General features: G+C 39.9%; 2 protein-coding genes across 2 annotated transcripts in view; one reads left to right on the plus strand and one right to left on the minus strand.

The window, feature by feature from the left end:
- Positions 1 to 43: 43 nt before the first annotated feature.
- On the minus strand, positions 44 to 14,519 carry LOC100378911 (uncharacterized). The gene is made up of 7 exons (XM_002735144.4): positions 14,311 to 14,519; positions 11,862 to 11,975; positions 9,456 to 9,532; positions 8,208 to 8,335; positions 6,646 to 6,780; positions 2,243 to 4,164; positions 44 to 518 (listed from the first exon to the last, which is right to left on the minus strand). The coding sequence occupies exons 1-7, from the start codon at positions 14,411 to 14,413 to the stop codon at positions 325 to 327; spliced, it is 2,673 nt and encodes an 890-aa protein (XP_002735190.1). The 5' UTR covers positions 14,414 to 14,519; the 3' UTR covers positions 44 to 324.
- Positions 14,520 to 14,652: 133 nt separating this feature from the next.
- LOC100376208 (kynurenine 3-monooxygenase-like) overlaps positions 14,653 to 27,194 on the plus strand; it is a 28,503-nt gene continuing 15,961 nt past the window's right edge. The window contains exon 1 of the mRNA XM_085494147.1: positions 14,653 to 14,888. Within this exon, the coding sequence (XP_085350273.1) occupies positions 14,832 to 14,888 (57 nt within the window). The 5' untranslated portion in view covers positions 14,653 to 14,831. The remainder of the gene's footprint in view (positions 14,889 to 27,194) is intronic.

Consider the following 27,194-nt stretch of genomic DNA (forward strand, 5'->3'; position numbering starts at 1 on the left):
CATGGCACAACAAACACCACCCTTACAGATACAGAGAGGATAATAACATATTCAGACCTACAGCTTCAGCTGTGCTTTTTATTGGAAATGAACGTCTTATTTACACACTGTCACGTTACATACTATACTATGATTTGTAATTAAATATATTGTTATCAATTACATAATGCTAGCGCAATCTCTAATTGAGTTTAATGAAAGCTTAGCAACATGCTTTCACTCTGTATTAAAGCGACAATTTCCAAAGATGCAATTTTATAGAGATGGACAGGCATGATTTTACGATTCCTGGTTGTCGTCAAAGTCAATTAGCAAACATATTTGTCATTTGGGTCCATTCTTGATGTGTTTAAAGTTGTACTTTCTACTTTGGGTACTGGTACTGCTACTACTACACTGAGACGATCTTCCACTACTCTCCTGCGATGACTGCTGTCTTTCTTGACGTCTTTTCAAAGCCTCTAGTTTTTTTCTTTCTATCTCTTCTGGAGTGTATCGCTGAGAACATGTCTTTTCACCTGAAATGAAATGAGAAATTTTAGCATGTTACACAGTCAGTTGCCAAGGATTACAGGATACATTTACCAGCTACACCATCATCTGATTTGTGCGGTTTCACTGAAGTCAACCATTCATGGCAGTCCCTACAAACCTGTGCGTGGTCATGTTAGGAAAAGCCGTATTTGACCTCGGTTAAATTGAATGATTTGATTGGGCGTGTCAAGGAGCTGGATCTATCAATCAGGATTCATGTAAAATTTTGCATTAATTTTGAATTTAAACCTTATATCACGTCATAGTTTAACTGACAAAATCATTGAACTTCCTGTTTGATTTCCCATAGAAACGTAACATGTCTTGCCTTTGTGTACACAATCCTATGACTGAAGGTTCAAGAAAAAATATAGGGAGTTTTATATTCCCCATAAATTTTGGTAACTGTTGATTAAAATTTGAGTAACTAAATGTAAATCTATGTTGCCCATAACTCAAAGTTGAACATAAAATTACAATTGGGCGCCGTTTCTTAAAAGTGGGCATGGTTAAAATATGTGCGTGCGTTTTTGTAACTTTGTGTTCGTAACTCAAACCTATACAAATCTGATTTAAGTACGTGATTAGATGTTTGAAAAGGAAAACATTTCTGGCATTTTGTAACACTATTTCCCCTAGAACCATGATTTGCACCAGGTAAAAATACTCAAAATGCTATATGGCATACATGTATATCCCAAAATCAAGTTTTCACTATATTTACACGCAATAGGTTCAAACACTTAAAAACAGCCATTAAAGGCCCAATCCAGTCACCACAGGCTATTGATTATTGGAGGTGCTGCTATGTTAATGAGTGTTGTTAATTGTATGTGGCTATTATGGAACATGTTCCGAAGATATGTGGCATTGACAATTTCTTTGAATCACTAGGATATTTATTTTACCGGTACAATAGCTTTTGTCGAAAATGCAGATTTGAAACAATGCATGACATATTTGCTTTTTATTGTAAAACATGGCTAGAAAATGACATTGAAAGCAGGCCATTAACTCAAATTGACCTATGTGGATTCATGCAAATGATTACATAATTCACATAGCGTGTTGGGAGAACTAATTTTATCAGTTATTCACTAAGGATAAGCAAATCTTTCTTGAAATTTAGAACACAACAGGGGTCTGGTATAATATGGTCGAATACAAGGGAATTTGGGTTGATAAGTTCTGATACGAATTTGTTATTGTGAAAACGGCTACAAAGATGCCAGTTAAATGAGTTCCCACTGAGCCATATGTGGCTTTTTACCTTTATTCGACAGAATCTCAAGTTTTACGTTATACAAATGTATAGATGAAACATTGAATCACTTGTGATATTCATAGTCACATACATTTACTTTGGTACAACATAATTGATCAATAAAAGTTGAAGGAAACTCGATTCTACCAGAGCTTGGCTGGAGCCATTTACTACAGCAAGACAATAATGCCTATTGTTTAGAAGCCTATATATACTTTACTTGGTGATGGTAATTATTCCTAGTACATAATGTGACTTATTCAATTAGTGTATTATATTGAACATAACCAATGTCCGACCTGGTGATCTTTCCTTTCTGGTGTGCCATAAATATCACATTTAATGACATGGCCTGCTGATACCATTTGTTTTCTTCATTGATTTTGAGTCTTCATGGCGGCTTTCAGCGGGTGATTTGATAACATTTACAAATCGACTACTTACCCTGACTGCTTGATAGTTTACCACTGCTTTCACTACCGGTAGTACCACTACTTCCAGACGATTTTACTGAGTGAGCATTCATGAATTGATTCGTTCGGGAGGAATTTCTGGCATTGTTGCCCATTCCATGTGAAACCAATGTTTTGTTACAATCACCCAGTGGTTTGGTGTTCAGTCCTGATGTTTTATTCATCAGAGTGTCTTTTGGGATTGTAGGAATATTTGTAGTTCCAAAAGTGACGCTGCTACTTCGTAGAGTCATGCGTGTTGGTGCCTTCTGGCTGTTTGCAGCCAACTTAGATGCTTCATTATATTTAGAAGCAGTTGTTGAGTTTGCCTTCAATGAAAGACTACCAGTGTTCTTCACTGGCAGAGTATAGTGGCCGACATTCTTTCTTGAAGATTCAGTCATTTTGTTTTCAGTCAAATTCATAGTCTGACTATGACTTCCTGTTACACCATGAACAATCTGTTTTGTACCAGACTGGGTATTTGTTTTCACTGAGCAAAAGAGTTGCTGCATCTTAGTGTTTGCCTTAGAACTGACTGGAGGATCAACAGCTTTATTATACAACAGTTCAGGTTGATTGGTTTTCAGACCACTTGCTTCATTTGTATTACCGAGAACAGTATCATCAATGTCCCAACTGTCGTCTTGCCCAATTAGTGACAGCAGTTCATCCGACGTTAGGCTAATGTCATATTCACTGTTTGCCGTTTTCATCAGGTTTTTATGACAGACTGGATCATTCATGTTCACACCACTGGCAGTTGTGGTTAACTGGTTTGTTTTAGAAAAACAATTTGCTTTCCCATTATATTCATGTGGATAAGATTTTGTACTTCCAAGCGTACTGGAACTGTTATTTCTCGTTGTCCTGGTTGAGGGATTACTGGGATTTGTGCTAGCAACGTTGTGGGCCTTATGAGGAGAAAAAGCTCGAGAAAATTGTTTTGAAGCACACTGTATTGCTAAATTGCTAGTACGACAGACTTGAGAAGAAGGAACTGTAAAGTTCTTGGCAGGAATAAGAGATTTAGTAGTAGTGGGTGCAGTAGTGGTGAGAGTAGGAATGGCTTTGTGACTACTTGATGCAACATGCATCCTCTGAGATAAATCACTGTTAACAGATGTCTGTGCACTTTGTGTCAATAAATTATTCACTGCACCTGCAATATTTAAGGGTCTTCTTGGGAGCGACTGGGGATTGCTGGGACCTTCAGTGTCCCTAGTGGCAGTGTGTTGCCGTGTATTGGGCACGAGCCTTGGTGGATTTGACAGTGCAGGCTTTGAAGCGACAGGAAGCTGTTGCTTATTTTTAACTGCAAACTGGTTGACTTTGACAGATGTTCCACCAAACTGCCTGGTTTTGACCGGCTTGCTCTCAGTCTCTTTCAGCTTTTGAAGAATTCGAGAAGTTGACCCTGTTGCCATTTTCGCTGTATCAATAACCGATTTAGCTTTATGCACGAGAGGAGTACTAGCAACGACATTTGAGTTCTTGCTAAAATCCTCAATCTTGACTGGTATGGAGTCAGCAATCTGTGAACACTGAATTTCAATCTGTGTTGCTTGTCTGAGAAATGAATCATCACAATACAGATCATCATCATCCCACAGGTCATCACCATCACCCAATAATGGATCGGGGCTATTACTCTTTCTCTTTCCAAGTTTTGCGCTTTGCACATCTGCATTTTCTCCTCCACCTTCATATTTACAGCTGTCATCTTGTTGGATATCTTCACTCACTTCACTGTGCACAACTTCTGTTGTTACTTTCTCAAACAGTTCAATAGAATCATTGTTGTTATTCTTTTGTTTCTCACTGTCTTCATCTTCCTCTTCACTATCGATCGCCAATATCACTTCCCCATTTTTTGTAAGAGCTGTTTCCTGATTGTCATTACCAACTTTAGGTCTGTTTTCAAAAACAAACAAAATATGCAATAAGACGAGGTGACTACGAATGCGACAATAAACTTGATCAACGAAACACATAATGTACATGCAAGTAAAACATAAATAAAAACATATTTACATAATAACGTACTTTAAACATAACCATGATATGATATGAAATTTCATACTGGATAAAAGCAATTAATCGAATAGTGCGAAGACAATAACTAATAATGCCATCCAACATGGTTTGACGGCACACATAATTAGCATTAATTAGCTTAGGATTCGTAATTGTAGTTCTGTAAAATCGTGACTTCTATGTCGTTATGACACTCATGTGATCATGGGATAAAAAGGTTACAGTATCAACTGATGTATCACTTAATCGTAAAGCTGGTTGTTATTCGTAATGTACAACATGTCACAATTATTGCACCATATTCATTAATGACTTTTCAGCATCTTATGAAGTCAACAAGGCATTGAACCTTTCATATAAAACATTTCCCATTAGGATTGTTTTCCTTTGTTCTTTCTGATCTTATAGGACGTTGATTTTTACTCGTGTTTCCAAGCAAGCTTCAAACATTATGTACTTTCTAGATTAGTTGTGATACAAGTGCACCAAAGTAGAATTAAGGTAGAGATGCAGTTTATTTGTGAATTTCATCAACAATATTTTTTTTCGTTTTTTATATAGATTTTTATCTAAAGAACATTCTGTGAAAATTTGACCAATGAATTCTTATTGGAACACCGTTAAAATTGATCGTTATTTTCTGGTTAAAAATAAAAAAACACTCACAATTGGAAATGTTTATGTCCAATTGCCTAATTTGCATGAGTAAGCAAATAACAGAACCTTTGATTGACATTATGCAAACTTCTGTGCCTCATGTTTCGATTCTAGGGTTACGCGATTAGTCATTACTGTGCGTTCGCTTCCTGGGATTGATTCTCAATACATAAAAAATCATCGAGGATAAATAATTTAATATCACACTTTGTACTCTTCACGGTAAACCATAGGCTCTGAAATACTCGTAGATTTTTTATTGAAAATACATGGAAGAGAAGCCATGATGTTTTGGTCGTGATAAAAAGTCACCTTCTTAGGACCGCCGTCTGTTTAATAATTTATGAGATGACGTCATATTTACTGGGCATTGCCACGTGTTTTTACCGACCCCATCAAAACACTGGTACGAATGACGTGTTTCTGATTTATATATTGAAGAGCAGTTGTTCTGATTTTACATAAAATGTATGTCTATACATTAACTTTCAATTTCAATAGTCTAGAAAGTCTGACAAAGTATGACAAAGCAGTAATTCTCGGTTTAACGGGCAAATATGCAAATTAGCCTTTTTCTCGTCTTCTATTTTTGGTGAATTTTTGGGCTCTAAATTAAAATAGCTGATAGACGCTTTTTCCATTTGTCTTGAAATTTTCACACATTATTGACAAGGTGCTCCCCCTTCAAAATGCGTCCGGACAGTTTATTACGGCGAGTGGAACAAAAATAACAAGTCCGCAATTAATATAGATATATAAATTATGCAAAACTAGAAAAGAGTGAACTTTGAGGTCATGTTGTGCGACTTTGAAAGCCGTTAGAGAGATGAATGCATTTGAATTAGTAGTATACCAAGGTATCCAGTGGGGTAATTTTACCCACAAACGGACTTGAAGTTTTTAAGCTAATTTTTTTTAAACCACTTTTGCCCAAAGAAGCATATTTTTGACCCAAAATCAAAAACGTATTTTGGATATTTAAAATAAAGATAAGTTTTACAAAGTTTGTATAATAAGCTTTCAGAAAATATATAACACGTTGGATATATAATACCATCTTCATTGTCTAATTACTCAATTAAAAAGCAAGCCAAATAAACTGCATCTCTACCTTAAGAACAGCAATGCATGATGTATATTGTAGTGAAAAATTTTTTTTAAATAATAACTTAAATCTGCAAAATATGTCAGATTTACCTCAGTATAACTAATGAATGCTGTTACTTTCAAATTAAATATTTTGGGCTTTCAACTAAATCTTGTCAATGAGAATACTTAAGTTGGCTTGCAGGGAAATCAATAAGAAAATGCAACATTGTTCTTAGAAACAACTAAGAATGTGTCTATAGAATTACTTTGCATGTAGCATACTTGTCCAACTTAGCACCCATGCTTGACCTAACCACCCACATTTCTAATTTTTGGTGTCATGTTAGACAAAGCCCCCATTCCTTCCAAAATGCCAAATTTCGTCATAAAACCTGGCCTTTTAACATTGTTTGAATCTTTTGTTCTTTCGTTAAAATTATTTGCAACATCATTAAAAAAAAATTGTGATGATTTTTTTAAATTGGAATAAAGGCACCTATATTTGCTTTTAGAAATCAGTGCGAGAAACAAATTGTAATCTTTTGCAAATCATTAAGAATTTTCCACATTAAGATAATAAAATATACAAATCTGAATTGACGAAAACCATACTTTTCCTGAAAAATATTGTCATCTTCATTATTGATCATATCCTGCGCTTCAGCTTCTTCAATTAGTTTATTCATGTATTTAGTGACTTGTGATGATCTTACACCAATTGGTCGCCCATTAACTTTTCTTTTATTCCTGAAAAAAAATGCAAATTCATTCTGGGCAACTTATCTTCACACAATTCGAAAAAAAATAATGTGGGTATTATGGTTTTAAAACAAATGATTATGACACCAGGAAGAACATACATCAGTGTTCTCCACATAGTGTTTTAGATATCAATCGAACACATTGCATTTCATGATTACAGATTATTTTGAGTAGGCATAAATCACCTACTTCAAACCAAGCATTGTGTAAATTCTATGACTGCAAATCATTGGATTCTGCCGTAAATTCACCCTGGGCCATTAAACGACAGTTTGGGTATAAAAAACAAGCAGCCTCTCGGCTGAGATAGCTCCGCTGTTAGCAATGCACATTAAAGAACAGAAGATATCATTAGAAAATGAACGATAAAGTATAGTATCGAAACAATCAGATATGCGGTTTTCAACAAGAAGTCAAAAATATCACTTTTTACCAAAAATGACAAAAATATTCACTAAAATTAGAGAATTAAAGATATCATCATGAAATGAACAAATCTGAGAGAGGTCCACATTTAGTACCTATATATGTAATATCAAAGCAATCAGACTTGTGGTTTTTAACAAGAAGTCGAAAATATCACTTTTTACCAAAAATATTTATCAAAATTAGAGAATTAAAGATATCATCACAAAATGAACAAATCTGAGAGAGGTCTACCCAAGGTAAATATACACCAAGTATCAAAGCATTCAGACTTGCAGTTTTTAAGAAGAAGTCGAAAGAGTAAAACATTGACACGGACGACGACGGACAATCACTCATATGATAAGCTCCGCTCGACAAAGTCGACAGCGGAGCTAAAAATTTAAAGAAAATTTGTATAATTTGACATACCAGGTTCGTTAATGTGATTTTTTTTGAAGAAAGATGACACTTGGTGACAATGTAATTTTAGGCGGTCTACTTTTCAGTTCAGCAAGAATTTTTTTTATCATATCTTAGATTAGTTTCTGTAGTTTCTTTCGTCTTGGTAGTCAAACTGCGGGCGTAGTCCTAAAAAAATATTTAATAATCATTTCTTGAAATTTTGAACTCCAAATAAGGGCTTCACAGCCATTTTTTGAATGGGCAAATTTACGGCAGAATCAGGTATAAGATTTTGTTTGTATTTCGAAAGATTGAGTGCATATACACAAAACATTTTCACATATAAAATATAAACGCTAGAATATATAATAATAAATGTATATGCAAATTAATATTGTGAATGTATGCAATTTAGGTTACCCAAAAACTATTTTGGATTGTGGAGAACAATGATATATACTATATATATATATATATATATATATATATATATATATATATATATATACCATACATAAAATTAATTTACAAATTCTTGAAATGAATTAGGCATGAAAGCAATGTGAGCGTGAACACTGATGTCTGCTTGGCGTATTGCATACCTTCTCCTGATAGGGGTCTGCATACTGGATAGACTAGTAGTTCTACGGGTAGAACTACCACCTTCATCATCTTTATTCATCCAGACATTCAGTAGAGTTGGAGTGCTTGGCTTTGCACAGGTAACATCCTAACATAAGAAACAAACACTGTAGTGTAAATAGTAATCAATGATGAAGACATGGGGATAAATCTTAAAGTAATTAGTATTCAACAGGCCTCTGAAGCTTCATGGTCTTGTGACGCTTATACATGTAGCATTGGCATTTGTTTACAAGAAGTGTCAGTCTTGTCTGACAATAATACACATTGATCAAAAGGTGATTCACCTGTGTTAAGCAAAAATGGAAGTCTCCAAAGGGCTTTTCCAGGTTGCAGTATTTCAAGGCAAATATTATTCAACTGCAGACAAAAAGGCAGATAAAAATCAGACGATTTCTGACCGCTTCTCGTGGTATGTAGCAAGTTTAAACAAGTTTTTCAAACACAAGACAGATCTGGTTACGAAATGAGTGATTCTTTGTTTGATTAGTATGATCAGTATCCAATGAGTGGCCGTGTGATATCTTTGGTGAAGAACATATGAAGATTACTACACAAGTTCAATAAATAAGATGCATGGAGGTCACAAATTCTGATATATTGCATGTATTTATCACATGTATGTATTTCCAGCTGTCTTGCTGACAGAAACTTACTAACATTAGAATAGTTACGTGTGCACATAAAGTGTATTGGCGTGCTCTATTTACATAATAGAACACTGCTTCTTGAACAAATAATGCAACCAGCTCTTTGCCTGCGATTAAACAAATGATTAATTTTATGTTTATAGAGACATGCTGACAACATTTTAATTGTGGGCGAAGTGTATCAGCGATCTGAACAGTAAACAGCAGTTCAGTGGGGAAAACAAATTCTCAGTAAGGTTGGGAGAAATGGAAACAGCAATATCCTCAAAAGCGATTTAAAGCAAAAACAAATATTGGTGAATGCACAAAAATACCAGTATATAGAGAGAACAAAAAACTATTTTTTTAACCATTAAACGAGCTATGGTTTGCTATTTTAGCAGGTGATTAGTTGAGGGATGTCACAATATCATTTATATTTGTGTGTTAACGACCAATTAGAGTTGCCACTCTGGTGAGTCTATATACATACATTTTGATCATTTCCCAACTGGAAATACCTGCGTGGTACATCTTGCTAGGCCGACCACATTACAGAGTGCTAAAAACAATACTTACACTACTGGTGGATGTAATCCTCCTAACAATTTCTGAAACATTTGTTGCATTGGCATCTCGCTTTCTTATTTTAGTTGCTGAAATGAAATTACATAAGTCAATAAATATGCAAATCATTTGCAAGTATACAAATGCTATGGTTTGAATAGGATGGCAAATTCATAATCCTACTACATTAAACTACCTAATATTGAGCAGTAAATTGCACGTCTTTGCCAGCTCTGTTTCATCAATTCGGCTGACATCTCATTACTAAACCCTGGCAGGATGGATACAGTTAACCTATATTCACTGTCAAATATATCAAATAGTGGCATATGCTCTGACCCTTTTTAATGGTAAATAGAACACTAAATTATATCCATGGAGGGTCTATGGTTATCATGCAAGGTCGCATCTTTTTATCAGTTAAGCTATGGTATTATATAAGACGACAAAATCTATTGGTTTGGAAATAAGAAATTGAAAATCGATGCGAGTTGCTGTTATGGGAATGCTGATGGATAGAACCAGCGACTTACTAGTAGCGAACCCAATCAAATAAACAAAGTTCAAATATAGTAAGACAGCCATCGATGGTCTGCTTCAGCGAAATTGTGTAAATGAGACTACGTAAGATTAAGATCTTCCCAAGGGTTTATGGTTGCAATAGTTTCTCACTATCATCACTGAAATTATTATTTACAGCAATTCCAAGCACTGATTTGACGCCGAAATAGTGCTAGATGTTGATAACTTACTACAATAGGTTACACACTTTGTTTTCACATTTACAGAAGTTGTTACAAATAATGCATACAGCATGTCTGCAATTTGAAGCACACCAGAAGGAAGCTCCGCCCATAAAAGTGGCGGTACATTAGTTTTGAATTTCTCCTCCAATAAACGACTGAGGCTCTCAACTTAGTTTCCTACTTCAATTTGCGTCACATGTTATTTCAGTGAGCGCATAAAGTGGTGGCACTGTAAAGAACGTTAGTTAGAGTTATTTTACAGAACCAGCTGACCAACTGATCATGGCAGAAATGTTGATCAAAGTGCATTATTCCTACTATGGAAATGTACGAATCACGCCGATCTATATAACCACTAAACCGTGATATATTAAACTGAAAGCTGCCTGCAACAAATGTCCTATGAAGACTTCGCCAGTATATCAATAATGAAATTGAATACATAAGTAGAATGGATGTTATTCGATTATTAGTTCTTGACTATGAGAACCAAAACATTGCCACCAAATAATGCTGATGCTGCAGTGATTTTTCAGCTTTCTTTTTTTACAAAACCCCTCTGTTTTTACACAAAACTCATCTTTATTCAAAATAACACCTCCATGTTTACTTAGTAATCACCTGACTAATCCGTGATACATATTGTAGACTATTTTTTTCAAAAAGCCAGGAACAAGGGCTTCAAGAAAATATATATTTTGCCATGCTTCAAAACACTTTTCCCCTTGAAAAACGTTTTTACTTTTTAAAGCATGATAACTCCACCGTATCCGCAAACAGCTTTATCGCTAGCAACACACAATCACACGTCCGGGAGGGTTGCCGCCATACATACACCGTCTTCGAGTAGTTTTGTCGAATTTACCACAACGGTTCGTAAATGCTCGGTCTCAGCGTTTTATAATATTCGACATAGTCTATAACGTTGTCAGTTTTTTAGGCGCGGATTGGTAGCTCTTACGCTTTCCTGGCAGAATACTCTCACCGTGGTAACAAACCGTTTGACGATATTATAAGCTTTGAAACATCACTTCGATTTCCAATCTTCAACTGGTTTTTCGACTCCTTGCTTCTCCATTGTGGTGTTTAAACAACTTGGACAAATTCCGATTTGTAGACACGCAATCAACACAATGACTGACCAAAAGTGAATGAAAGACAGACGCGCCACAAAGTCTGGGTGCATCGGACTTTGTAGCAAAAATAGAAAACATTATCTGTCAATCATTCCCCTGATTTGCAGTCAATGTTTATGTTTCTAGTTGCAACTTATGTAAATGTGAAAACAAAGTGTGTAACCTATTGTAGAATGTTATCTATATCTAGCACTACTTCAGCGTCAAATCAGTGCTTAGAATTGCTGTAATATTTGCTGTATAATGAAGTGATTATAGTGACACTGAGTTCCTTACTCTGTAACCATATACAACTTGTCATTGGTAATATGCAAATCTCTGTCTTCAGTTCACAGACATGTGTTTTGTTTTTTTCAGCGGATAGAAGCGAATGACTGATTCATTGATAAATAGTACACATTTTTGATGACTTACACGCGCACCAGCGACCTATTCACTCAGCCAACAGCTTGCCGAATGCCACATGTAGGTGTCATAATATGTCAATATGTCAACACATGATACAATACTTTTTCACACATATTCCTATATCTTACCAAGTCTCGTACATCTTCTAGGTGATGGAGTGTTGTTATCCCAAGTTATCTCTGGTTCTCCGTCTATTGAGGCATTCATGGAATCATTCCAAGGGGAGCGGCCGACTGCCCTATCTAGAATTAGCAAACAAATATTTGGTCTTAAATCATACTATAAATGTAACTCCATGTACGGTAACTCGACACGATTGATGTAGCCAAGTTTTTGTAACATACAAGATATAAACAGATGTACAAATATTATAGACCCGGTGTGTTGAGTGACGGTGTGTATAGTGGTTTATAATCCATGTGTCAGCATTCCCATTTCCATAAGATTGTGATTGTACGATTAATTAAGTTTAGATCATAAGATATTTGTAGTATCGTAGTGTTTACGCAACAAGATCTCAGTATGTGCCGAATATTGTTAATTAGTCCTTCATTTTCGTTTACACACTACTGAAGATTTGGCTCATGCAGATATTTTTTACCAATTCATTATTGTTGTTGACTTGTATGTTTCTTTTCACTTCATTTCAAAGGCTAATAAAATATTATTATTATTATTTGAATATTATAAATTATTACGAAGGTACCTCAAAGTATGCACGAAGACAGTACAGTGGCAGTATCGACCGACGCGCAGCAGAGGTCGATGCAACAGCGTACTGTCTGAGTGCATACATTGAGGTATCCTTGTAATAACCTTAATATTATACATTATGTACATCTTTTCCTTCCAAGGATACATCATGGGAATGCCGAAACTTCTTTGTGTGGAGTTCGGGTCAAACCCTGATGGCAGCCATGTTTGTTTTTAATATTAGAGGATGCTTACCCGCGTAATCATTCCATATTTGGAATTTGCGTTTCCTAATATGGTAGGATGAAAATACCCCGTAAAATACCGCAAAATTACAGCACGCTGTAACTTATGGCGTTACGGTGACAGATGTATAATAAAATATAATTATTCAATGTGCCGAAGTGTTGGTAAACATGGAAAAGATGTTTATTTCTGAATATTACGAAATACAGTACATATTGTATCCGATTGTATTTTATAGAAATCGACATCACCCTGCACAATGTGACGAGGCAAATGAATTGACTGTGAATCTTCGGTATACTCTTTGTTGGCCATCAACTGTTACTGCAGCCTAATCCTTGGCCTCTCCTCGACGTTTGCAGCGAGAACTGCAAGAAATGGTTTTTTTTCAAGAGCTAGCCGCACTCGAAATACCAGCCTAGGAAGTTGCGAGTACCTACTCGCAAATGTGCCTAAAATATACGTCTATGCGAGTACAAACTTGTAAGTATCCGCATTTAGCTTGTAGATTTCAGAAACTGTTGTATTTTGCGAGTGAAAATTGAAGCCCTACACGCAGCTGAAACGTGCCTTTCACGAGTCACACTAGACGAGATACCGTGCACGATCTTTAGGCTTTGAATAATTTAGGATGTACTGGGAAAGTCATAATAAAGAAATAGTAACATTGTAAATATGTTATTGGCAGTTGTTTTGTTCTTGTCAAAATACGGGCATACAGTTTTTTTTTAAATGAATGCCAGTTTTACACTGTCGACAGCTTTTTGTTTGTCAATTAAATAATTTCCATTGGCTAACGTGACGGCGTTTTTCAGTGTCAATTAAGTAGTGTTAGAAATATCAATAATCAAAGTCGCATTTTCGGCTCGAACAAGACATGGCGAATAAGCAGATTACTAATATCATTCGGCCGGTGGAGCATAAAACAATCCCAACAACAAACTCCGGGGCATCAGTTCTACATCCTCGCATTCAGCCACAAAACGGAAGATGTGGGTGATCTAATACTTATCAGCCTGGAAGGCCCTAGCATTGCCGAATGTGATCCTTCAAGCTCTGTTCCCAGATGGATGCAGGAATCAGTGCGGGCAAGACTACCAAATGTGAAACTGGAGGGGCCTGATAAGATCGTAAATGCAGTGTTCGACCAGGATACAAATCAAGATATTTTGTAACAGAACAGTATCTCTCATTACAGTATGTGATTATTGTAGTTGTATTCGCAAAGATTAGCATAACACATTTTATTTGTTCTACGCATGAAACAATTTTGCTCCTAAAATTTTAGGTTTAGGAGCATTTTGCTCCTAAATTTTTAGTGCTTAGGAGCATTTTGCTCCTTGCCAAAAAGTTAACTTCCTAGGCTGAATACATAGTTTTTTCATGGTAAAAACATCTGAAATACTTGCAATGTTTTAATAAGTTTCACCCGTTTATTTACACTTCCCGGCTGCTCTGTTTTCGTGACAATCGTAAAAGCAGTGCCGGTCACAGAGTGAAAATAGAAAACAGCATCAATCACGTGAATGATATTTACATTCGAAACACTACAATGATGTTTTCACTCCTATAACAATATAAATCAGTGCATAACACAATATTGCATGTAATTTTGTATGATGAATGCTATGTACTCACCAAAAGCTGAACGCGTTCGACGTCCTGACCGTGGAGTCTTTTGAGACTTTTCTGCGTAAGAATAGCGGCGTTTCCTTGCAGGAAACACTTCCCGGATACTCATTCCTGATTATAGAATACAATGAGGTTCCATCTCGGATATCAAATGTTGCAAAAATATCATTATTTTCTACAGAAATAGAGCCGAAATGAACAACACTGCACAGAATATGCAAAATAGGTAGCCATCTTCAAAAAATCCCGCCTCGCTTTGGAAGGATTTTGGTATTCATGAATATCAATTCTGATTGGATAATCAATATCACAGGTCATTTCATCTCTTAAACTCTCCATAGAGGGCGTAAACTCCAAATGTTGGGCCAACACCTCGCACCCTGCCTCGCACCATAGACCTATGCTCGCACCAAGAATAAACCAAGATTGACCCTGTCATAACCCTAACCACACGTGAAGTTGTTCCGAGGTAACAACTAGTGGAAAGGTGACGGTCGTCATAGACTACTGTATTAACGTCGATCACTATGTCGAACGATAACACACATGCAAAACAACGTGTTGCAGTTGTTGGAGCAGGTTTGGTAAGTAAAGTTAACTACCATATTCTTGTCTTGCTTTAGTATTTGAACAGAATAACGCAGTGAAACATGGACGGCAAGTAAAGTTCACTCGCTGCCCATGCCTTCCATGCACTGCCGGAACGGGGCGGGGTCAAAGTGTTATGCAGCTGCCATTTAGGATAGGATAGGATAGGATATTTTATTTGGCACGTACACAATACAGAGCTCGTGTAAAGTCCAAAATAACACATACTGTGGTGAAATCTGGACAAGCGATATTATTAACATGCTTGTTTAAACAATCCTTGCCTATGGAAAAATTACTACAAGTAAACTGTAAAGCTACAAACTTGACATGTTTACTTGAAGTGGGAAGATATCTACTTATCATCTCAAGCATCAAACGTATGATTAACTACTGGCTGAAAATAAAACATATGGATGAAAACACTCTGATCTCTAAGACCTATAAACTTGGCACCAATTTGGACAAAGAAAACATCAGCAATTAGACCACAGGCATCAAAAAAATACTGAACTTTTTAGAAATTCGCAATGTTTGTGTATTATCCTATTAGCTAGAAAAAAACTAAAAAATAAAGTTTGAAAAACACTGCACAGAAACAATGCCATAATGACAATAAAGGCACTAATCACAAAAATAAACGTTGTACCTACAGACAGCTGAAAACTGACTTTACACTTGAAAAATACCTTGAAATTATTAATAACCCCATCCATAGATCATCTATGAGTATATGACTAAACTGAGGATAAGTGCCCACATACTTCAGATTGAAGTTGGGCGATATCACAACATAAATATCTCATACCAGTAATAGAACATGCCCTGTCTGTGACTCCAATGAAAATGAAGAACACTTCCTCTTCACTTGTAACCTGTACAAATCTGAAAGAGATGCTTTGTTTCGAAACTTAAACTTATTCAGTAATCTGAAAGCATTTCTCAATAACAAAAATTCTGAAACTGTCCAAGCAATTGCCAAGTTTATCAGTGACTCTTTTACTAAAAGAGAGAACTTCATGAAAAGCAATTTACCAGCTGCCTCAAAATAACACCAGAAATATTTATATAATAATATTTTCACAGTATTACTATTTCTTTTACTATTTCTTTTTTTTTATTATTATTATTATTCCTTATGTATTTTATTGTTCCTCATATCCTTATTGTATTCTAATCTAGATCCCAGAGGGGATACGATATCAATAAAGGTTATTATTATTACAAAATAAGCAAAAACAATTCTAAAATATAAAAATAACATTTTTCTAGACAACTACAAATAAAATCATCAGAACTTGAAAAAATCAAAACAAAAATATCAGCTGTGGTGATTTTTTTTCAGTTAAAAAAATTGGAAAAAATAGCTTGCGAAAGGTGGGGTGAATGCGAAACCACCACAGACTGGTCTTATTTGCAGCGAATCTGTTGCTATTTATTCATGATATGCAGTGACATCATTGAATATATACAGAAAAGGAGTGGGGGTGTGCACGCTGCATAATTATGTAAACATTGTGGGTCTTCTGTGCAGATCGCTTTTCACTGTAACCCAGGCGAGATAAAGCTACACGCTACATCTCTCCATTAGAATAATTTGTACGGAACATTATAAATAGTAATTCGTTTGTTATGATTGACAATCAAGAAACTTGAAGAAAAGTGAAGTCTTCAGGTGCAAAGGTTAACTACTACTAGATATAGTTTAAAGGTCAAATTACTCTGATTGGATAACGTTCTTGCCTGTCATTCTGCTCATTAACATACAAACAAGTATTAAAACACACTAATTCACTACGTTCAATTACCCACCATAGACTCCGGTCAGTCAAAATGACTATTTTGAACTGTAGGCATTAATCAGCGATTCTGCCGGTGACGGAGAGATAGAATCCAGGTCAGGGGAAGCCCCATGACCTCAAGATTCTTTTACCCCTTACGTCACGAACCCACATGACCGAGGCCACCTGGCAGCGCCACAGGTAGCCGTCCTTCGCTCTTAATTTCTCTCCGCCTCGAGTGGAGATGAAATCTAGCGAGCTCTGCTGGATCGCCTGCTTTTTTTCCTGTCCGGATTTATAGCTTGGGTTGTTGCCGCTGCTCGGCATCCGACATGGTAGCTGGTAGGATAAGTTTTCCTTGTCTTTTTTTACCCTCGTGTCGTTTTCCCCTTTGTGTGTAGTATTTTTCACAGCAAAGAAATCAAAATCCGGCGCCACTACGTAGTCACATGTTGATTTCATGGCGGCACCTTTTACAACTGTAATTCGTCTCCCTCATGCATGTCGTCTTTTATTTTTAATGTATTTACCAATATATCGATGTAATGACAGCTTCAAGGCTCGCTGCCTTTTTCTTCCGGTCTCCTCGTCTTTCGAGCCGACCGTACAGTGGTTTATTCAGAATCTACCAGCATAGAACCCGCATCCGAGATGCTTTGTCGTGGCTACGTGTGGGTTCCGGGTTTTTTTTTTGTTGCGTGAAAGCGTGTTTTTTCACTGGAGTTCTGAGGCCTGAGATTTTCTTTCAGAGCCATCAAAATCGCTGACACTGACCGCGTCACAGCAAGGTTGCGCGTCCAGTAAACAAATCGGTTAATGTGAGTTGCGTGTTTTGTATGAGTGGAAAGTCTTCACGCTCGGCTACCGGTACTTCATGTACCGGGACGTCGAGTAAGAGGCCCGACGGCGGAGGTACCGATATTTTCTCGGTCTCCCCCGCTGATTGGAGGGCATCCTCACAGTCTGTTTTTTCAGGCGGTGTTTTTTACCCGATTTTACCGGCTGCAGCGAGGCTGTGCCCCTGGAGGCTTTCCTCCTATGGGGCCCGTTGCGGGTCTCTTCGTGGACCCTTCCTCGCATGGCACCGAGTTTGCCTCCGAGTTGAGGGCTTTGGTCGAAGGACTGTTGGGGCAATTGCGTCCCTGGCAGGCCGGGTAGATCAGACGCAGTCGGAGCGAGCTGTCTCCACTGTGTCCCCTCGGTGGGCAAGCAGGAAGAGACACGAAAGCATGTTTGCATTCAAACACGTCTCTTCCGGGGAACCCCTGTTTTGGGGGGTGGCCGAGGCTCAGGCTAATTGCACCGGTCCTTCTCTGGATCCGCGGGCACTGAATGCCAACGGGGTGCTGGCAGCCAAGTCTCCGATCTCGGGGCAGGGCTTTCAGGGCAGGGCACGCGTTGACCCCCCCCACTTTCAGCCAGCTAGGGTTCGTCACGCGGTAACGGTACAACGGTAACAAATTTATCCTTGTGTCCGGTCCCCGCTGTGGGTTTTGACTACTTTCTTACCGACCCACGGGCGTCCCCAGAGGGAACCGACCCTGTCATGAGACGCACAGTCGAACACGCTCCCTCTCGCATATTTTAAGTTAAAGGAGACACAGTTCGCTCGCGTTGGATACAGCCGGTACTCCGGGCGGTCCCTCAGAGTCTTCCATCTGTATGACTCGGTGAGCCACGCTTTTGGGGTGAGGCGGAGTATCATCGATCCCAGTGATACGATGTATATACCCCCACCCTTGATCCTAAAGTGACCACCTAAGGTTGCTTCAACACTTATGGGATCACGGGCGTCGGGATCCAAAGCAACCCCGTCGGCACATCTCTCCCCTGTCCGTCTGAGTGCGGAGTGGGGCGCAGAGCACGCAAACGGTGTTGATGGGCGGCGTTGGTCAGCCACGGAGGATGTAATGCTTAAGGCCCCCGGGTGGGGATAACGTTAGGCAACACTTCCCACTGGACCAAACGCTACCCGGTCGGTGTGTCTCGGGATCAGACCCCATAGCGTGGGATGAGACCAAAACGCCCCCAACCGGATTCCAAGGCTCCTTCCCCTGACCCCGGTACCACGAATTTGGCAAACCGTGCAAAGGGGGATAGCCGCGTTCCATGGGTGTCTTTGCCAATTGAGGACGACCCATCTAGCCCTGAGGGCAGAGTTGCTTGAGCGCATTATTATGCGTGCCCAGCACTCTGGTGACCTTGGAGGCAGAACGCACCAGCCTCCTAGACCAGGCGACATTTTTACTGGTGGGCCACCGCACATCTACGTGCGACACCCCCTATTGTTACCTGGCTCGCTTGGCCAGGGCCACTACTGTGCTACGAGACGCGGCCTTAGACGCACATGTTTTCGCCGACAAGCTGAGCTGGGGTACGTCCCCCACCTCAGTGACGCAGACTGGACACCCTCCACCCTCTTTGCTCAGTGAATGGTGGGTACAGTCTCGGAGCTTCGGAGTGCAATGAATCAGAGGGTTCAGATCGAATCCGCTAGCCAGTTGGTCCTGCCATGGGCAAGCGGAGAGCACCCCAAGCACAGAAAACACAATGCCCTAGGGCGTTGTCCGCTAGCCAGAGTCAGCCAGGAGGCAAGCGCTTATACCCTTCCATGGGAGGGAAGGGTAGTGGCACGCCCCCAGGGAGGTAAGAGCCAGGTGGTGGCTCCTCACCCTCTTTGGGCGGACGTCTACCCGGCAGCAGGGGAAGCATGTTTGACGCTCACCTCTTCAACCGGGGGGGGGGGGGGGGGACAGGCACGTGTTCGGTGAGTGGCCAGGTCACAACTTAGTGACTACTTCAGGCCTTGGGGAACTCGCCTCATGGGGGAAGGGAGCACCCCCCCCCCCCCCCTGCAACTGCCGAACACATGGCCACACATCCCTGTCATACACAGATTGCGCGGGTGTAGTCCAGTTTGGAGACGGCGGGTGACATCCGTTTACGGCATACCGCTGAAATCTCCATTTCCCCCCGTCAGTGTCTCCCCTGTTGGGCACTGCCAGGGGACTCCCGCAAGGCGGAAGCAATCAGACAGGAAGTAGCAGTTTGCTGGGGAAAGACGCCATACACAGGGTACATCAGCCGGAACTAAGTCCAGGCTTCTACCCAAATGTGTTCGTAGTACCAAATCTACAAGTGGCAGGCGTCCAGTTTTGGACCTAGACAGACTGAATCAGTACGTGCCCCTCGATCGGTTCCACATGGAGACACCATTCAGGGTTCTTCTCTCCATCCACCGTTTTGACTGGCTAGCCCCGCTAGACTTAAGCGGGGCCTACCTGCACGTACCAATGCACCTAGCGAGTTGTCATCTCCTTCGAATCGCCCAGCTGGGCCAAGTATTCGAACTTCGGTGCAACCCCCCCCCCTTCGGGTTAGGCACAGCGCCCTACGTGTTCACCAGAGGGATGAAACAGGTAGTGCTGCTGCTTCACCAGATGTTGGTACACCTCAACCTGTACCCAGACTACTGGTTACCAACAACCCGGGCAAGGGGTAATAGCCAAACGCATCAGGCTAACACAGGATTTACTTCACCAGTTGTGCTCGTTAGTAAATCGACAAGTCCCACCTCGAGCCAACGCGCAGTTGGTGTCCCTGGGCATGGAGTTTTGACACAGAGGTAAGCTTGGCTTAGCTATTTCAAGCATATTGCTTAGCGCTAAGCAGCCTAGCCGAATGCCTAGTCAACGTTCCCTCGGTGTCCCTCCGTGAACTAATGCGGATCATCGGAATGATGACCTCGGTTCGAAGGGTCGTTCCCCAGGCCGCACTACGCAGCCGCCCGGTATAACGCTTGTTATAACGCAGAGCTCTCCTATGGGAACTAGATAGGCGGGTTTCGATCTCGGACCAAGTGAAGGAAGCCCTGCCCTGGTGGTCGTCACTGACCAACCTCGGGCAGAGGGGCCCCCTTGGACCTGCTCGCCGCAGGTATGACTCTGGTAAAAGATGCCTCCCCCCAGGGTTGGGGAGCGCATCTATTGGACGAACAAGCCCAAGGATATGGCTCCCGCATAGTTTTGGGACCACCAAATCAACCGGCTCGAACTGTGAGCAGTGTACTTAGCACTACCACGCTTTCTACCCGTAGTTCGAGACCACAGAGTCCTGCTCCGCACAGACAACGCAGCGGTGGTCTCCTTCAAGAAGGAGGGGGGACGCATTCCCCATCGTTGTCAGTCCTAGCGGAGCAAAATCCACCTTCCAGGGGTGAGGAACAGTCTGGCGACGCCCTTTCAGGGCGACTCCGTCTCCAGAACACGGAGTGGCTGATACCCCAGTGGGTAGCTTCCAGGCTGTTTCGGCTGTGGACGGTCCAAGGTTAGACCGTTTGCCGCACCCCGGAACACCAAGCTCCCGACGTACGTAACACTCCTGCTGACTCCAGGAGCCTGGGCCAGGGTCGCTTTGCTACCCCGCGGATCCACTTAGTTGTGTACGCTTTTCCTCCCTTCCCGCTAGTCCACCGGGCACCGGAGAAGACTTCGACAGGTGCACACCTGCATATTATCATTGGTCCACCCAATTGGCCGAACAGGGCCTAGTTTCCACTTCTGTCAGAAACGATAGTCGAAACACCAGCAGTGCTTCCGGACTTACCGGACATGCCGTCCCAACCAGACGGCGCACTACCACGAGCCTAGCGGGTATCACTTATCCGCATAGAGGCTCTCATTAGACCCGCACATACGAAAGCTTTATCTGAGCGGGCTGCCAACGTCCTGGCCAGGGCGAACTGGGATTCCACCAATGCAGCCTACATTTCTAGGCTGCGAGCATACACTGGTTAGTGTAGCGGAAGGGAGATTGATCGATACCATCCCTCTATTGGCCAGGTAGCAGGCTCCTTCGTCCACCTGTTTGACGAAGTGGGTTTGTCCTACGCAGCGATCGTTGGCTACAGGTCGGCCTTGTGCCCCACCATTCAAACGTACGGGAACAGGACTAACCGATTGTCCTACTATTAGGAGACTATTTACTGCTTTCCAGACGCTGAGACCCCATGCAAGGGAACTGCCCAACTGGGACTTGTCGGCTGTGTTGTCCGCTCTAAGCAGACCGCCTTTTGAGCCTCTCCAATCAGCACCACTCAATTTTTTGATGTGGAAAATAGTCTTCCTACTGGCCCTCGCCTCAGGTAGGCGCCGGTCAAAGCTAGGCGCGCACTATCCTTTGCGGACGGTTGTGTCGCTTTTATGGGCGATCAAGTTGTACTAAGACACGAATCGGGTTCTCGCCAAGAACCAAATCCCAGGACACGATCCTCAACCGATCGTCATCCCCCGGCTGGCAAATATTGTCAGTCCAGAAGATCAGGAGGAATTGCTTATCTGCCCGGTCCGAGCGCTGAGTTGCTACGAGAACCGTACCAGGTTTTCTAGACAGGGAACCAAACACATGTTTTTGTGTTACGGCCCTGACAAGCGGGATAAGCCGGTTTCCCCGACTTCCATCCCCAGGTGGATTACTGCGACTGTACTGGAGGTCTATAATACACTATCCTCCTCAACACAGACCTTGCAGAGACACCAAGTACAAGAACATGAGGTCTGTGCGATTGCTAACTCACTAGCGCTAGCGTCAGGTGCCCCCCTCAAACACATTCTGAGGGCAGGCTTCTGGAGAACGCAGAACGTCTTCATCAACTACTACCTAGGAGACACCCAATCTATTGAGCAGGGTCTCTTCAGGTTAGGCCCCGTCGTAGCGGGTCAGGCCTTGTTTGCTGACCCAGCCCGAACGACTGCAGCTCCCAGGTTTCGCTTCTGTCGACCTACGCCCTCATGCAAACTGTTTCGGTCCTACTTCAAGCTTATCACCCCCGAGTTCGGCTTGGGTCTAGCTTTCTCGGGCACACCGAACCCTGTCACCACAGCAGCATTGGCTTCTTGCTTCTGGGACAGCACAGGCAAGGTAAGACACCATCCTTCTTGGGTCTTAACTTAGGTTTTTGGGTTTGTTTTTCATCCCGGACTGGGGGAAAGTCTTTCATCATTCTCCTTTTTTTCTGTTTGCTCGGAAAAACCCGCCACCTATCGGTGTCTGACTCTGCCTACAGTTCAAAATAGTCATTTTGACTGACCGGAGTCTATGGTGGGTAATTGAACGTAGTGAATTTAGGCGAGGGTTCTCCGAACCCGCCTATTCACATAGTTCATACCCACCATAGACTCCGGGTCCCCCCCAACCTCCCCACTCTTTCCGTCGCGTTGGTCTAAGTCCTCGAGGCGGAGAGAAAGGAACCAGAGTGAAGGACGGCTACCTGTGGCGCTGCCAGGTGGCCTCGGTCACGTGGGTTCGTGACGTAAGGGGTAAAAGAATCTTGAGGTCATGTGGCTTCCCCTGACCTGGATTCTATCTCTCCGTCACCAGCAGAATCGCTGATTAATGCCTACAGTTCAAAATAGTCATTTTGACTGACCGGAGTCTATGGTGGGTATGAACTATGTGAATAGGCGGGTTCGGAGAACCCTCGCCTAAGTTCCTGCTTTCACCACAGAGGGTGCAGCAAAAACATCCAATCTGGGTGATTTTGTGGTTACAGAGGATTTCGCGTTAACACTCCCATTTCGCTATTTTTTTTATTTAATTTTAAATAGTAAGAAGTAAATCGCCCAGACTGTGCCAGTCTAGGTTAGGGGTATAAACATAGATTGCTGTAAATAATGCATTTCTTAATTCCCTCATTTTATTATGGTTACATCTGAAAAAGTAATGTTTTTCATCACCAACTTCATTAGTTACACAGATGACAGAATCTGTCTTCTCTTTTAATTAATGCCTCTATGTTGACCTTTTTCGACTGGTAGCTGATTGGCTGAAGTCCTGAATTTGGTGAGAGCATTTCTAAATTTCCTGTTTTTGATGTTTTCTAAATATTGTTCAACTTTAATACATAATTTAAAAGTGCTATAAGTGCAAAGTTTGTTATCTGTTTTGGTGATTTCCTTCTTTCATTTACTAAAGTAAATGTTTTCCATTTTTTTCTTTGAACATCTCACCAAAGTCATTCTGATTAAGGTCATCAACTGTAAACTGTAACTTGTAATAGTTGTTTGACATAGATGTTCCATGAATCACAACTAGACTTGCTAAAATTAAAAGCGGCTTCTAAAATAGAATTGCTTGTTTTCTTACAATGCAATCTTTGAAAATTACTCATAACTGTAGTACAGGCATTGATAATAATTGGATATCGACCCAATTCCCCCCTGCAAGCATTATTTGAAGCTTTTCTGTTTATGTTACAAAGGTTACACCATAAACCCTCTACTGGAGGGTCTATGGTTACACTAAATACACCTTATTAATGGCAGTGCGTAATAAAAATCCAAAGGTAACATGATTTATCATAAATGATAAAGAGATACGGACACGCGATGCTGCTTGATTGACCTTGAAATGGAAGTCACTTTATTTCATCAAATGTAGAGGTAACAAATACTAGTACACAGGAAGTCAAGTACATTGGTGGCGACATTTACGACATTGATAATCACATGTGCTATTCAAGGCTCTGTATATATTAATGTTTAGATCTCTAAATAAATTGCATTATCAAAGTAAGTGGTATTAGTCATGTTCATACTACACTTAGTATGGGCTAAGATTTAAGTCACGGCTGCGCAATCACCGGGACAAGCCTTGTTCAACACATAGTGCCTACATAGTGAACACTGCTGCTCTGAAACCTGATGGACTCTACACATGCTATTTGTTGTCAACGTCAAAGACACAGACCACCTTGTAGATAAATATCTTTTGTCAGTACTGCGGAAACCAAGTAGATTTTCTGACATGTTGGTTTTATATTGCTAAGGTTGAACTGTGTACCAGCACACTGGGACTATAAATTTACTGGTTTGTGGGGGAGTTCTGGATTAGATTCTTAGCTCGGCACTTGATTAGAAATTCATAATATTCATTTCACACATTGCTTGTTGACACCATTTTTCTCTATTCATTTTAGCTATCCACAGAGACTTTTAGCATTTCTAGACCAAATGCATTGAGATCATATGAATAATGATAAGACTCTGGTGGTTAATCTACTGTATATACAATTTTAAAATACAATAAGACTTGTGTATAGTGACCACACAAAACCAAGTTTGGATTCTCGGGGTGCCTCTAATAAATAACCTGTCTAACCACTGGATGAAAAACCAGTTATTTTTTGGCCTCAACCTTTCGCTCGGAAAACAAGGGTTGTAAGACTCAATTTTTGAAACTAGGTTTTGAAAAGCCATTTGAACAATTTTAACAATTCCGTACTGAAACGTCTCCTGTATAAATAGTCCTCTATTCTTCAAAATTTGATAACGACACTAGATGAAAATGGACTTCTTGTTCAGACATATTCTCAAACTTAACAACATTCACTCTCAGACCACCAAGCAAATAGATTGTAGATGAAAATACCAGTTACTCATAAAGATTGATGATTCAATTGCTGATGAGATAGCTGTACAAATGTGTATAATGCGTATATGTGTCAGATCATATCGCTGGTGTGGATGGCTATCTATGGCTGACAGATTGTTTTGGTTTTGCAGCTCTCTTGACCCGGGCAACTGACTTTTAGCTTTATATTTTTACTATTCTATTATTTCTTGATTGCATTTTGAATATACATGTACCAGTCAGACAGACGCAGTTAGGACCTGAAGGTGGTGTCGTCATGCAGCATTAAATTCACATTACAATCTTATGCTTCTGAACAATTCAATATTTATGCTGGAAAACACAGTATACAATGTTATTATGGCAAGAAAAAATAATGATTTCTTTGGTCCAGGTTTTATAATAAATTCTCTAATAATATTACGATGGTATTCCCAGATTAACACCACATAAAACTCAACTCCGATGAAAGGACCAGTTACTGCGACAAAGCCCTACTCACTGCGAAATCTACTCACTATAAAAGCCACTCATCAAGAAGCTACTAGTTTATAAATAACTCGTAATGCAAAATGTATAAATACAATGTATTGGTTATGAAAGATAATTCTATGCTTATAGCTTAGTACAGTACAGTCAACTTATTCCTGTGAGTACAAATCTCTACGAAGGCTAGCGTAAATATTTAGTTTTGTGCATGTATGAATTATTTGAAATCCTTATAGTAAGAAAAAGAAATTATTCTAAAGCATATATATAATTAAATTTAAAAATAATATTCAAGGTTAATCCTTTGAGCAACATAATTTTGCCTATTTATAAGTATTTTTTCCATAATATTTTTTTATCATTTGGACCTAATTTTCTAGTAGCTAGTGGTCAAGATCAAAATTTTGGGGGAAAATCTGTGAAAATGATATTTTAATTATTTTTAATTATTGTAATAAATAATGAAATTAGTATGTTCAAATTCAATTTCTATTTACTCAGATTCAGGATGGTTTGAATACGACCTTTTTCTCTCCAGAAATGTTATTATCAAGATTACTTTTTTTTCAACATTTGATTATTCAGGACTGCTGTAACATACTTTTTATGATATATATATTATCCAACTGCCTTTAATAATGGATATTTTAGAATGGACACATTCAATATAGTACTCTATGTTGAATTGAATGTAGCATTTTGTTATGTAACACATGTATGTGGAGAGAATCTACTAGCATATGCTACACTGTATATCAGTCCCTCAATACTGGAAGGGTGTCGTTATATGAATTATGTTTGTGCATACATGTACATGCATATTCTCTCAACTGTGATACATGTATATTATACCACTGTTATGATTTCATTTTTGAAATTATCATTCAACATTCAAAATATACATGCAACATAGAGACAAATTGATTTAAAATCTGTGTTCACCTTTTTTCATTGTCGCTTTGAATAATGAGTGTCAAATTTGATAAGATGCAGACAAGCCTATTTCTTATGCAGATACTGGCAGTGAAGTCTCGCACAACACTGCCTAGAGTATTTTGGGAATGAACAAACACTGAAATGTTTGTTTGTTTGTATTTTGATTGTCGCCATAATTGTTTATAAGAATTTAACTCAAATTGTCTTGAAAATCACTGGTGCCAAAGGTGTGCTAATGCATGGTAATCCTTATTGCACTAACGAGGAAACTGTCCTCCTTGTTATGTTCAGCAAATAAACTCTCTGATCTATATACAAACAGCGGCGATCATCCTGGTACATTTGTACCTTTGATCTAAGCTTGGCTATGACTCCTTTCTTCTTTTACCTCCATGGTTGGAGCATGGTTCATGAAAAGATGCCAAAATTATGCACCAAATACATTGTGCACAGTAAATTTTGACCAACAAAAGTATGCAATATAACGTTTTATAAAAAAAAATTCTTGTTTTTCCCCCTCTCGTTACCTTTAAGCTAATTACTGGTTGCCAAGAAGAAGCTAATTGATAGTTATCAAAGAAAAATAACGCCATGATTTTTAAAAAAAATTAATGAAAAAAGATGCAAATGAAGGTGCAGTTATCAGTATCAGGTAATGTTTTGGACAAAATTAAATATGGCTGGCAC

The sequence above is a fragment of the Saccoglossus kowalevskii genome, chromosome 2, assembly GCF_978046115.1.
Source record: "Saccoglossus kowalevskii chromosome 2, keSacKowa6.1, whole genome shotgun sequence".
In the NCBI taxonomy this organism is placed as follows: Eukaryota; Metazoa; Hemichordata; class Enteropneusta; family Harrimaniidae; genus Saccoglossus; species Saccoglossus kowalevskii.